This window comes from Bombus affinis, chromosome 8, assembly GCF_024516045.1.
Source record: "Bombus affinis isolate iyBomAffi1 chromosome 8, iyBomAffi1.2, whole genome shotgun sequence".
Classification (NCBI taxonomy): Eukaryota; Metazoa; Arthropoda; class Insecta; order Hymenoptera; family Apidae; genus Bombus; species Bombus affinis.
The window spans coordinates 10283859-10297827 of record NC_066351.1 but is presented as its reverse complement, the minus strand read 5'-3'; the positions used below and the strand labels follow the sequence as shown (position 1 = coordinate 10297827).

At 36.7% G+C, this 13969-nt stretch overlaps 1 protein-coding gene across 2 annotated transcripts in view; it reads right to left on the bottom strand.

Moving 5' to 3' along the window:
• The window catches only part of LOC126919317 (laminin subunit alpha-1), a 204722-nt gene that overhangs the window by 129685 nt on the left and 61068 nt on the right, over positions 1-13969 (bottom strand). For both annotated transcript variants that reach the window (XM_050728320.1, XM_050728321.1), the window contains exon 3: positions 1340-1582. In XM_050728320.1, the coding sequence (XP_050584277.1) occupies positions 1340-1582 (243 nt within the window). The remainder of the gene's footprint in view (positions 1-1339; positions 1583-13969) is intronic.

Below are 13969 nucleotides of genomic sequence, written 5' to 3'. Positions count from 1 at the left end.
CAAATTTGACGCTGCAATGTTAACGCTATTGTAGTTTCAAAGAAACTTTGTCGTTTTGACAACACACCCCTACAGTAACATAACTATAAGGTTTCTCTTCCACGCTTGAACGAATAATAGTAAAATATTATTAAAGTTTTACATGTCTCAAGTTACGAATTACAAGTGTCGATAAATTCTTTCGTACAACAGTAACAAATTTAATCGTTTCTGATAAAAGACACAAAGTTCTATGAGTGAATTGTACAAATTAAAAACTATTTGATGCAAGATAGTAAAACCATTATGTAACGAATGTTTACAATTTATAACTTGTCAAATGTCAATTCGTTAATATTATTACAAATTACGAACCAGCGATCCTATTTGAGCAAAACGGGGAGACAATTAAATAACAGAAGTTTACAGTTTACAACTTGTCAAATGCTAGATCGTAAATATTACTATTTGGCAAATTATCGTGCAAGATTCCAGAAAGTATTTACAATTCCAACACTAATCAGCAAAAACAGTCGCATTCTACGAGCCAGTCTCATCGGGAAAGTAACGAAGTGTCACCTGTAACGAGCAACGATCGACCAATTTCACCTGGTAAACGTTCCATTTCTACCAGACCGTTTCAATCGCGCTGAAATTACTTTATAACTTAAGGTCGAGTGTATAATTCGATCGAGACGATACTGAGGGAGAAAAAGTCCGCGAGTTCAGCGGAAATGCCTTGGAAGAAATGTTTCCTTCCACCAAGCAGCCAAGCAAGCACTCGTATTGCTCGTCAAAGCGTCAGCCGACTAATCATCCAATCATGTAATTACACCAGCGATTGCATGGGACGAACGATAATTAATGATCTGGCTCTGGACAGCTACCGCGTTAACACAGAAATAACAGCCGATTTCGCGCGTAAATAATTACACACCTTTGTTTCTCGACGAAACGATCGACGATCGTGAAATTTAATCTATTTTTTATCTGATTGTTTTTTTCCTAATCGAGGTTTCTGATAGTAGAGTAGAGTAGATATACAGCGAGAGATAATTTAAATTAATCAAACATTAATAGACATTACTGTGTACAAATTATTATTAAAATTGCAGAAATAAAAAGAGAAATATTTTCGATATTGTTAAAGTAATCAACGTACGTAAATAAAAATAAATTTATTATCGAGAGCATAAAAGAAACTCATCTAAAGTATTGTTTCAAATTAATCAATTTTTAACAATTTTCATCGAGTATCTTTATATTCATTTGTAAAGGAAAAATATTTATTTGCTGGGTGGTCTAAGATTTGTTCACGGTACATAGCCAAAAGTACGAATAAAGATAGTAGCGTCCTTACCTCTCCGTTTTCCATAGGAGTCTGCCTGGAAAAGACGCTGGTACATATCACATCGTCGTCTCCGATGTAAATAGGTTTTCCGGTAACAGGCGGCACAGAATACCGCGTCCAACATTCTTCATCGCTTGGTGCGTAATACTGCCACGGTTGGAAATTTTCACCATCGATAGACTTCTCCAAAATCCATGCGGCCGGCCTTGGTGAATTTGCTGCCTTCACAATTACGTACTCTATTTGATACACCTGGACAGATAGAATTTATGACATTAGATATTATATTCATTTATTGCCAATAAAGTATATTTATATAATATATAGCACTATAGTTTCTAACAATTACTAATGCAGCAAGATTGCCATAAATATTTTAAGCTCAGAATATTTTAAGTTACACCGATAAATAAGATATTTCTAAACTTCGATACTTTCTAGGATACGCGAGGATATAAAAAGATTGCATCAAAATGCAAAATATTTTAATCGTTTAACGTGGTGTTTCGTCTTTCAGAGAGAATCGCCAATGGTACACAGAATGCCTACGATATGCCGAGCCATTTCATTTCAGTGTGTAACGGCGGAAAGGGAGTTAGAGGACAGAGAACCATAGATACCCTGCAGTTTGCCAGAATCCCTGCGGAGTCTGGTGAATTTTCTACTGGATAATTAATTTCAAGCACGCAGGAATCGTGTGGAATAATCCACGTGGCTGAATTACTCACGATCCATCTGGCTGTGCCACGTTTCCGGCTGTGCCACGTTTCCCGCGGTGCTAACAAATAACAATTCGCGATCGTCGTTCGCGTTACACCACAGGATATACGAATCTTGTTATTTTGTTAGAAAATAGTGTTTCCTGCAGCAATGTTTGCAAAAAAAGCGACATGTTTTATTGAGTTAGAATTAAAACTATTATTACTAGTTATGACAGTAGCAATTTGAATATCTGCACTTTCTCTTCGTACATCCTAACCATTCTAATCTTATACTTCTGAACCACTGTATTCTTGCAGTCACATTCAAGATGTAGAGCACCAAGTTTAATTCATTCGATTACTATCCGATATAAGAACTGAGTTTAATTATTTCAAACGAGATATGTAATTATTGACAACCTCTTATACAATATTTTTTAATTTCTTAAGGACCGAAATATTTTGCAAGAATTGATAGATTTAGTAACTGATCAACATACCCAATAACGCATCATGTTTAAAACAGAAAAAAGGATATTTTAGACGAAATTGCCCCTCTGAAAATTACAAAATTCTGCAATACTATTAACTCGTTCGTACGCAAAGCGATAGGATGAGAAATTGTGAGACGAATATTCGATGTTCTTTGCAAGGAGAAATGTCTTTATAAAGCACATTGTATACTTAGATTTTCACAATTAATCTTTATGTATCACTCATGGTGTGGTACAAACAGAAACATGGTACAATGCATAAGAGTGCGCTGCAATCTTTACAACGATGCCTCGATTCTTTACGGATCATTTTTATCAGTCTTTCGCGAACGCACTTTGTCTGCAAAGATTTCCTTTGATAGTGATTAGCGGAATAAAATCTGCCCAGTGTGGCTCCTCGTTGGAATTGGCACGCGAGTATTCTTAGTTTTGCATAAATTCAACCGATAAAGTAGGAGCGTGTTAACAGGAGATGAAGGAAGGTAGATAGAAATTTGAAAGCCTGTTAACACGTGTATGGTCGTTAAGTAGTTAAATGGAAAAAACGTTTTACGAAGATGGAGATATTAAACAGCCACTGGATGAGTGTTTCGCTTTCAAGGACGAGTCCTTTTACCACAAAGAAATACACAGGCTGCCATTAAGATGGAAAAAAGTTGCAAATGATAATGGAAATTATAACGTGAACTAACGAGTAATAAACAGTACGAAGAATTACAATATTCTTTCCATAAAGACAAAAACTCGCAGCCACCCAACATTTCTCATTCTTTTAATAATTTGTCGAATGGAACAGTAACTCACGAGGGCTATCGCGTCTCGACGGTGGACGTTGTGTCGCCGAGCAGACACGCGTCGCCCTGTTTCGTCGGGTTAACAAGACAGGAGTCCCTCATTCTCTCGTCGGGTCCGTCTTTGTCGTTGTCGTTGTCCTCGTTGTGTCGTCGTTACGCTGGCATTGTGAGGCCAGACCGACGCCCACTTTCGGACCATAAAGACAGATCGCATGTCCGCGATACCGGCGGGGTCCGCTTCCTTCTAAGGACTTCGTCCGGGACGCTCGATCCGAATCCCGAGGAAGCGGACTTCAATTATCCGATTCTCTTGCTCGGTCTGTGCATGTAGCAGATCCTTCCAACTAGTCGAATCATGGAAATCTGCTCGTTAATATTGAAGCCGAGGCAGCCTGTTTTAAATCAGACCTTCGTTTCTTCCTTTAGTTTCAGTTTTTAAAAACATTAGAAGATTTCTATGAGAATTAGAGATTTCAGGACTGGAACGTTTTACATTGAAACCTGTTGATCGTAAAGTACGATCTGACAATGTAGATGCAACTTTTTCAATGAATCGATCAATCACATTCCTTCAATGGTATTAAAGACTGTCAATACCTCGACCGATCTCTTGCAGACATAATTTTTAAAATATCGAAAAGTTTGTGGAGATGTAAAGCAGGCGTAGAATTGGCGAAGCTTTCTACATCGGAGTTAGATGACCATGAGATTTACTGTTGAGACATGTGTGTTTATTTGAATATAGATTAATGTTTCTACCTATCTGTATATAATAAGTTATAATTGATTACTAATCATCGAAAGGGCTAACACGATTTAATAACAACGAGATGCATCGATCAAAAGTCTGCCACGCTACGAAATCGTTTTTAAATCCATTTACGAAGCGATCCAGCCGCGCTGTCGGTATTTACGGACGCAACGTGCGCGTCCCGAAATCTCGCAACGAACTTACGAAGAAGACGAAGCAGAAGCGAAGAAGAGGAAAAGTACGACACACACAGCACAGCGTGCAAACGTTCCGAAGGCTAAATATTTACACTGGCTGCACGTGTTCGTCTGCTTCTTCGACTCTGCTATCAGCATCGCGTGCCTCGTCATGGGGTAGGTCGTGTAGAAGCCGACAGTGTATTCGGAGTTCAAGGTTGACGCTTTCTATACAAGCAACCGGGGTATATATTGGATTTTCTTCGCCATCTCGGATGTCGACGGACGTCGGTGAACGCGGTGAAAACAAACATGATTTCTACGCTGTCGTTTCGGTTCGAATGGAACGACGCTTGGTGTTTTACGGATGAGAGTCGTTGTTGCTCAACCATTTTGCTGTTCGTCAAAATAACCAACATTGCTCGAAATATTTCGCGCTCCTTATTGTAATTCAATTGAATGGCATTTGCGTTAAAAAGAGAGTACGATCGTAAAATACCAGAAAACTTTCATCGAGATATCTAACGAAATAAATTTGTCGGACATGGCAAAGTATAAAAATTGAGGAAAGAAAGAACCTCTCTTTGCACAGCGGAATATTTTTATCAGCCGTGCAAATAATAAAAACGGTAAATACATCGTGATGTATTCTTACAGAAGAATGCAGAGAATTTGTCGAGAATCGATAATGGAGGACTTCATGAAGTTATCAAGTAAGCACTTTAATTTTCAACGGATCGTGTGAAAAAAGTGCTTCGAACCGGTCTTCTCGGTTCAAGGGCCAGCACGTTTATCTTCGATGGGTTTGCCTCAGTGTAAATAGTAGTAAGCTCGATTGGATGACCCTGCAAGAAAACACGTCAAGGGCTGTATGCTTAACGCACCCTATCCAACGCGACCTTTCCGCAGCGCACTACCATGAAGACTTCGATTATGTTGCACTCACAGCTTCATAGAAGCACTTCGCTCAGATTGCGTCGAACACGCCAGTATATAAAATTATTCTTTATTATCTTCTACCCTTCTCCAGAATTTTTGCAGTAAAAATTGATAAAAAAAAAAAAGGGGAGAGGAGTGTAATAGGTTGTATTATATTCACAAAAAATACATAAATTACATAGGACTAGTACAATTATTGTTTGTGTTTTAATAAAGAAGTAGCCTAAAATAAACCTGAAACTTATTAATCTTTGAATTAACTTTGAACAAAGATGTAACAAAAATAATGTTAGAAAAGGTACATGCTTATGTTTATGGGAATTTAAACTGGACAACCTTTTAAAGATTTTCTAAATTTCTTTGAAGTTGATAGCTTCGCAATATGCACGTAACAACGTTGAAACGTTTATCGGACATGAATCTTAAAAATGAAATATCATTTTTATTTCATCGTTGTTTCCCAGAATCCACAACTTTCGCCAACATCATACGTTTAATGCATGTATCTTTCTTATGATCTTTCAAATCGCTTCTCGCTTCTCCCGAGGAACTCGCTTAAGTTGTGTCATCTTTAAAGCGCATACGCGATACTTACATAGCTTTGTAACCAGAAAATAAATCCTATACGAGAATTAGATGTTCATTTAGCGTATCTGATAGAACTTGTATCAATAACGAACGTATCAAACATTACCTGATCTAGAACAAAAATTCTTTTTAAAAAGTTTGACATTTCCGGAATCCCTCGTAAAACTTAGGGTCAAACGCGTGGAGAGGGTTCGACCAAAGGAGGAAAAAAGTGGTTGTGATCGGTTCGAAGAAAATTAAAAGTGACTACGACCGCAAAAGTCACGCTCGATCTCGCTTCAAGCATCCGAGAAACACGATTTTTTTGTCAGGCTGCCAGAGGAAGAGCGGAATTCTCGTGGTCCGAAGAAACGGGCACCACGTCCAAGGGAAGGCTCCCACGATCGGGTCGACGACTAGTCGCCTTCGTTCGAGCTCGAACACATCGACGCAGCCTTGTAAGGATACGGCCGGTATTAGCATCGAATGACAGAAATGGCTTTATAGTGGAAGCTCAGGAGATGAAGAAAGTCAATAATGACCGGATCGGCGTCGGGCCGTGAGTCGGCGATCAGACTCGATCCTTCGCTAAGAACGCGTGTAGATCGAGCCAGATTGCGTTGTAATGGAAGAGATTTTATCGTCAATTGTACGGTTATACAGGTGTACTGGGAAGTCTCAAGCTACGGCTCACCGTTGCGATCGAGATTATGTTTCGGTCGGACATGGAGCATCGCGAATGCTGCTTACAATTGTATTTTATAGGATATGTTTCTTAAATTTGCTTGTAACTGGTATTTTATGAAGTTATTTTGAATGAATTTCTATACGAAATTTAGCAGGTGCAAATTTTACGTTTACGTATAAAACATAAATATTCAATATGGATAATAGTTTAATATCGCTATATACAAACTATCTTATTTATTGCTACTTACAATATCTTAGACGAAGACAAGCCAATTTAGGAAATTTTTAACTCTTTAGAAATTTGATAAAATGATCAAAATTAGAGATTTCCTTGTCATATAGAAAATTTCATTAACTCAAACTCTGTATGGACTGATACTTTTCGCAAACAGATATTTCTATTTAATTACAAACGATACCTCTTATAAAAAAAATTACAAAATATTCAATTTCGAGGAATAGGAGAATCTTGTCTATCGTGCCATGAATCTCAACGACTCTTGAAAAAATTTTTCTGGCGCCATAATTTTTCGCAACATACGCATCCAAACGTTTTAAAAGCATTTGTGTGTAAATGCAATGTTCGCGTACAAAATTAACCGCAGTCCAATTACGACCTCAAATGATACACAAATTGCATTTTGACTCGGAGGTCGCATCTTCTCGGAACAATTTACGACACGAAGATTACCCTGAGAATTAGTCAAGCAGTCGTCAGAGAGACACCATATGGTAGCTAATTAGATCCGCGGAACTGTTTACAATTAACCACGTCGTACAGAGCGGCATGCAGTGGACAGAAATGGAAATAATCATTGCTTGACTTTGATCGTATTATTCGATGATATCGTTGGTCTATATGTAACACAAACGTAAGCAATAATTTCCCAAAAATCGAAAGAGGATTAGAAAAAATCGTTTGTCATTCATTGTATATTCTGGTTTGTCAATTTTTGTGAAACAATGTTTGTAAATATGTAGTAAATACGGAGAATTTGAGAAAAGATACGTCAAATTTTCATTTCCTATTTAAAAAATTTCTCTCTTTCTGTAAAAAGCAATTTAAAAAGAAGATTCGAAACATCCTGTAATTTTGATCATTCTGTGTCAAGGAGGTATTGTATTACGTTGTTATATAATTTTTCTCTCCTACAAAGTGCTTCTTTTTAGTGGAATCCGTTCGTAGTTGTGATTTGGTTGAGGAGCGGATTTCTCATCACATTTATTGCGAGCAAATTTTAAAAGTTACACAAACTTATTTTTCAGGTGAAATGATATTTTTCAAATATGCTTTTTTCTTATAACAAAATCAATACGAAGGACAACAAGCTAACAAATTAAATTTCAAAATTAAGTCGATACAAGAACAATTTTCGGCTACCACAAAACGAAATTGTTATTCGAGTTATATACTCAAAATTTGTATTAATTTCGTTAAGCTTAAACTATCATATATAATGAGCGTATACTTAAACTCTGTGTAGACAATAAATGTTGTCACGATTCAACATTTCCATCCGCTTTATGATGCAGTTTATGATCGTCATTTCGCGTTGCAGTGGGTAATGTTTGCACCCTATGCTCGAATCACTCCATAATCGCAATCACGAGTGCTATCAATCGTCTAATTTCATTCGTATAAATATTTTCTGGCCAATGACACAGCCGTAAAGGGTTCGTACCATTCAAACCGTAAGTGCCATTTTTATTATCCTCATTTCAGCACGATAAATATAAATCTAAAACACATCTAAAAGTCAACTGTGTTCTTTTTGGTTGACAAAGTGCCTCCACTTCCGAATTCGCAGACTGTGAGCTCTCAAATTGTCCGCGACTGGCCGCGTAAATCATGCCAATATCTAAATACACTAATTATAGGTGGCGGAACCGAGGAACTTTCTTAGCACCTTGTTCAAATCCATCGCGTTGAATATTCTTAAAGCTCACGACGATATTTTTACAATCGCGATAAATCTTATAGAATGATCGTGCGAAACTATAAATTTTATTCGTTAATCTGATAAACGAACCTACTAATAAAATTTCTCTACTTAGCGTCATACAATATTAAAAACCTTTGGCTGAAAGCTTCAAGTAAAATTATATCTGTTACAATGTTCAATCGTAATTGTATCGAATCCTGATCGATTTTCTTCTTCTCCTGTTTTACTTGGCACGTTGAATATTTTTAACCGTTTAATACAAATATTATTACTTCGAATTTTCATTCTTTCTTTAATAATTTCCTTCCATTTTTGATAGCAATACAAGTTTTTAAAGAAATAACGCGATCGAAAACGCTTCGTGTTTAATTAACAAAATAAATAATATGATGCTGATATGCTAAGCGAGAGAACGTGAAGATCAAAAAATAAATCGAAAAATTATCGACAACGTTCGAATGATCACTTTAATCGTAATACGTTTTACGATGATCAAAATGTATTGAAATTGATGGATTACGCTTTGATTAATATTATTTTCAATAAAGCTGGATATATTGAAAGCGTTATGAAAAATTCAACTATCTCGTCTGTAACGACCTAATATTCCACATCGTAAATTACACATCACAAATATTATTATCTTCGGCGGTTGGCTCTTTGACGGAAAACTGCATACGCGTCTATGCTTGAAACGTTCCTCGTCGTTGGCAATTTCATCGGTAACTTACAAAGCGAGATGAACTGCCGCATCATTCCGACCATTCATTCGTTTTCTACGCCCCTGTACTTTTGTTTTCACGCGCTGGATGATATAACGCTAAAGTAAATTGCACACTCTATTCTCGGTGTAGGGCAGATATTCTGAATACATAAGCAATCGCTATTTTCTGACCGCGTGAACACGCTCGCGCAAAGGGTAAGCCGAAAGGAGCAAAAAGTCTTACGCCGATAATGCACTGGCAATTTTCAGCCAAGAGATTTGCGTGAGCTATCCTGAATCTGTAATTTGTATTTATATTTCCAAAGTACAATCAAGCAATTTTCACACTTTCGTTTGTACTTCCTGTTGTTTTTCTTATTTAGAACTCCCCCTCGAGAAGGAAAAGTCCTTTGTTGTCTACAGATTTTGTAAAGAAAGCTGTGCAAAGATTTTAGTAATAACAGAAAATACATTTCATATTTGTATATTGCACGATTATTATCGAGCAAAGATCATCGTATTTTCCTGTGTACGTGTATTATAATCTTCAATAAAAATTTTGTGGGAAAGAGAAGATTCAAATTGTTCAATGAAAGAGAGAAAACAAGTGTACATGATTTTGTAATTTACTTCGCACACTTGACACTGAAGGGAAATTTTTAAGAAGAATATACATGTGCCTTTAGACTATCAATACATATATTTTCTATATTTCAAGATTCCCAATTAAAAGTATCAATACTGTCAATGCAATATTTCCAATATTTATTAACAAATTGAATTTTCGTCGAGAACTTTGAAATATTAACAACATTATTGATCGTCTAGGGACACGCTAAGAGAAAGAGCGAATGTTATTATTTTGTAGTAGACAGCAGTACAGATGTATAAGTAGTACTGTTATATGTGAAAGAAACGTAGCAAAAATACTTAAAAATATCTAAAAATAAATTCATTTACCATAACAAAACAATTTGGTGCAAGGCTTTTGCGCAACGCTATACATTCCAATTTGAAATGTGCATTACTATTACTATACTAAGAGTCTAGGAAGGCATTTTCGACGAGAAGAAACCACGGCCGATTCCTTGAAAACCAAAGCGTCCAAGAATTCTAATAACGACAAGCGTCGCCCTTTCTTCGATGAAACCCCGACCCTGAGGAACGAGTCTCGGCCACGCAAAGAGGAGCACTTCAAGCCTTACCGGCTCCAGGAACCGTCTGTCCGGTAAACTTTCTTGCCGCTGCACCTCGCTGCACCCCATTTACGGACCTTGCAAGATAGCGCACAATGCCAATTTATTAGTGATGCCCCTTAGCCTCGCTTCAACGGGGGTCTTACGGTCTTGCGACGCGCCCATAAAGGGATGCCCGACACCATCGTTCGTAAGAAACACTGGGAAGGATACACGCTTACCACGACCCGCTTCTTTCCACTTTCGAATATTTCCGACTGAAATCTGCAGATTTTTGGTTCGATGTGGATCATACAATTTTGAACATTAGGAAGAATGTTTCTTCGTGGAATTAGCTAATGTTATTGAAAAATGTGAATTATCGTAGATGTTAAATTGAAAGTAAGGAAAGTGACTGATGGATTTTTAGGTAGCTGGAATAATAGTTTGTGTTGGATTGACTGGTACGTATCAAAATACTGTTTCGAAAAATTTTGTGGAAATTCAATTTTTATTCTTTAATTTTCTACGATATATGTATCGAGGTATAGATATTTTTCTTGAAACGACGATCAATCGCTTATGCAAATTTTAAAGCAAAATAGGTATATGCTAATATATTAATGTGGATATATACTTCGCCTGGGTTTCTTTATTGAAGGGTGGTAAAATATCAGGATTTCCTTTTAATCTCTTTCACAAAAAGTTAACAATGAGAAATTATGTTTTACATCTTTCGCATTACGCATACTACGTTCTTTCTTCAATGCTCAAAGTTATTAGAAGATAATACGAAGTAAGAGATAGAAACAAACATATTATTCCAATTGATAGCCAATTACGTATATATGCAAATAGATTTGCGTTATCTTGAAACGTATTAGGCATAGCTAAGTATATATAATGGTTACATATTACGATTTAAGATACGCTAAATATGGAATGCTGATAAATGTTTCAGAAAAAGTGACATTATCTAAGTGACAAGAGAACGTGTTAATAGAATTTCGTATTTCTAATTTAGATAACGTTTTGCTTTAATGTTTGGCTATCTATACGAGAACTGTGTATTAATATTGAAAGTTTGCACAACTGTTGTTCGTAATGATTTTTTATATTGAACATGTAAATAAGATATTTAAATAGAATGAGTGAAATTAATGTAACTTTACGTTCCAATTAATTTTCATACTTTAGTAACCCAATATTTAATAAGATACAAACTCAATTTTCATTCATCTCCTACAAACATCACTTAATATTTTTATTTTTCTCACAATGTAATATATAATTTATTCATCGAAATACAAGAAATAAAAGCATCTTATATTCATTTCAATTATTGATTCAAGAAGATTCTTAATTCAAAGAGGACACGCTGTGAACGCATTAAAAAGGATAAACTCTAAATTATACGTTTCATACGACTTCAAACTATGAATTAAACTGTCCACAAAAACCGAAACAAGTTTTATTTCATGTAACAGAGAAACATAATTTCATACCAGATTATCACATGCTAAACATCAATGCTAATCGCTAATAATTACTTTGCACTGTTTCGAAGAGAAAAATCACCATGTTATCACAAATGTATATACCTATTTAAAAGGAAAATTCCATTTACTCCTTTTTCCTTCTCCAGTCTTGTTCTTCGGTTGCTAGCCTTAACAAAAATGATTACAATCTCGCACAAACCCTTCGGACGACCAGCTGGATACAACGCGATACAAATAGTAGGTAGCGCTGGTAAACGATCGTACGACGCTTATTGTCGGCGACACGCGTGAAACGTTCGCGTGGAGTTGAGCGGACACGCGTATAAAGCCACGTTTCGCGGAGGTGTCGCTTCTCGAGATGCTATCGCGGATAACAACGTGACGCGAGATCTGTTTACGATACAACCTTTCTAGCTCTTCTGCCAACTCTCGCCCCTTGCCTTCTTCTTCGTCTTCTTCTTCTTGTTCCGTGTGGTACAAGCACGCGGAACGGAGCCTGAAGAACGTTTATCACGAGTGGCGGTACATCGTTGGAAACTACATTCAAGATGAAACGTAATTCTTATTTCAATCCAAGTTCGACGTTATTTTTGATTATCTGGATTCCATATTGATACGATTTCTGACTTGTGTAATCCGAATAATGGCTCCATTTTATAGTGTAAGTCCGACAGTATTCTTGGATATTTTACTCTTTCAAGACAGTCTTTTTGCGACAAGAAACGAATTCGAATTTGAGAGAAATTTTAAATTAAGCGTAATTTTAAAATGGGATATAAGATCTTATTTAAGAATATTTAATTATTATATAAATATAAAATTATAAGGAATATTTCAATTACTAGCGTTAAAACAACATTTCGAATCGGTGTATTCAAGCGTTTTCGTAATCCATCGAATAAAGGTGGAAAAACTTCGATCACAATACGAAAGGAAAAAGGAAGAACATCGACGATGTAGCAAACCGCAAGATCTCGTAACCTTATATTCAACCAGAAATCCTCGCCGTCGAAACTGACGTCTAGCCGACATGAGCCTCATAATCGGATTATGTCGTCTCGTGTTACCTTAAATCCATCTGCAATTAATACGTCCACCTTCTATATTGGTAACACGATATCGCTCTAAGTCTGGTTGTTTTACGCGCACGTACATGCGTCCAGTGAATCGAAAGGTGGTAGCCCGCGATTCCCATCAAAATAAGGTGTGTAACAAGTAAATCGTACATAAAGTGCGATGAACCATTTCCATTTCTAATTAAAGATTCCTGGACTCGTTACCTGCGAAAGAATCTTTGCAACCTTCCTCAAGATCACGATCTGTCAATTGAAGATCGATAACTCCATCAGAAAATGGATAAAACAATTTATCATCCTTGAAGTTTGTCAGAGATTTCCAAGTAGCGAATTGTCGAGACCTTTTGGCTTCTCCATAACGCGTTGATCCGCGTTTACGATGAAATCCGCGGACGTAAAATCGACGAGCGGACTCCGCGCGGTCTGCCACGGAAATTCCACGTCCTGGTCTCTTGCCAACGTGATCTTGGTTTGGACCTGGTTTTGCGATGGCACCATTGCCAAAAGTAATTCGCGTGAACCGCAAACGCGCGCACGATTCTCAACGTTAACTAGAAATCTTAGCGAGTATGTGTGCATTTGCAGCTACGTATATGAGTAGCGAAATTAGCCTGGACACGAGGAAGTGCCCGCGTCTCGATCCGATATAAACTTCCGTCGAATAGGAGACCAAACGGCGGGTCCCACTTAGGATCATTAATCTTTTGCAGTGCTCCTCTGAGCGCGTGAACAGGAACGAACAGTGTAGTGCGTTACGCAACAGTATCCGGAAAACTGTTCGCCATTCAGTTCTACATCCTTTTCATTCTCTCGTTTGTGACGGAATGTTGTTTCTTCTTCTATAATTTGTTCATAATGTAATCTACATACGTGTAAATATTTTAGTCGATCTCTATTAACGATACACGAATGACTATACTGTTAATGAAATCTTAAAATCAACGCATAAATGAATAAAATAAATGAATGAAATACACAAATGATAAATTAATGATAAAAAACAATATTGACTCCCCTTTTGTAGAATCAGCAAATATATATATATATGTTATATAATATATATGACATATAAATTATTCGTTTAAAATTAAATATACGACTCGTCAAAGTATTATTGATAAGATCACGACA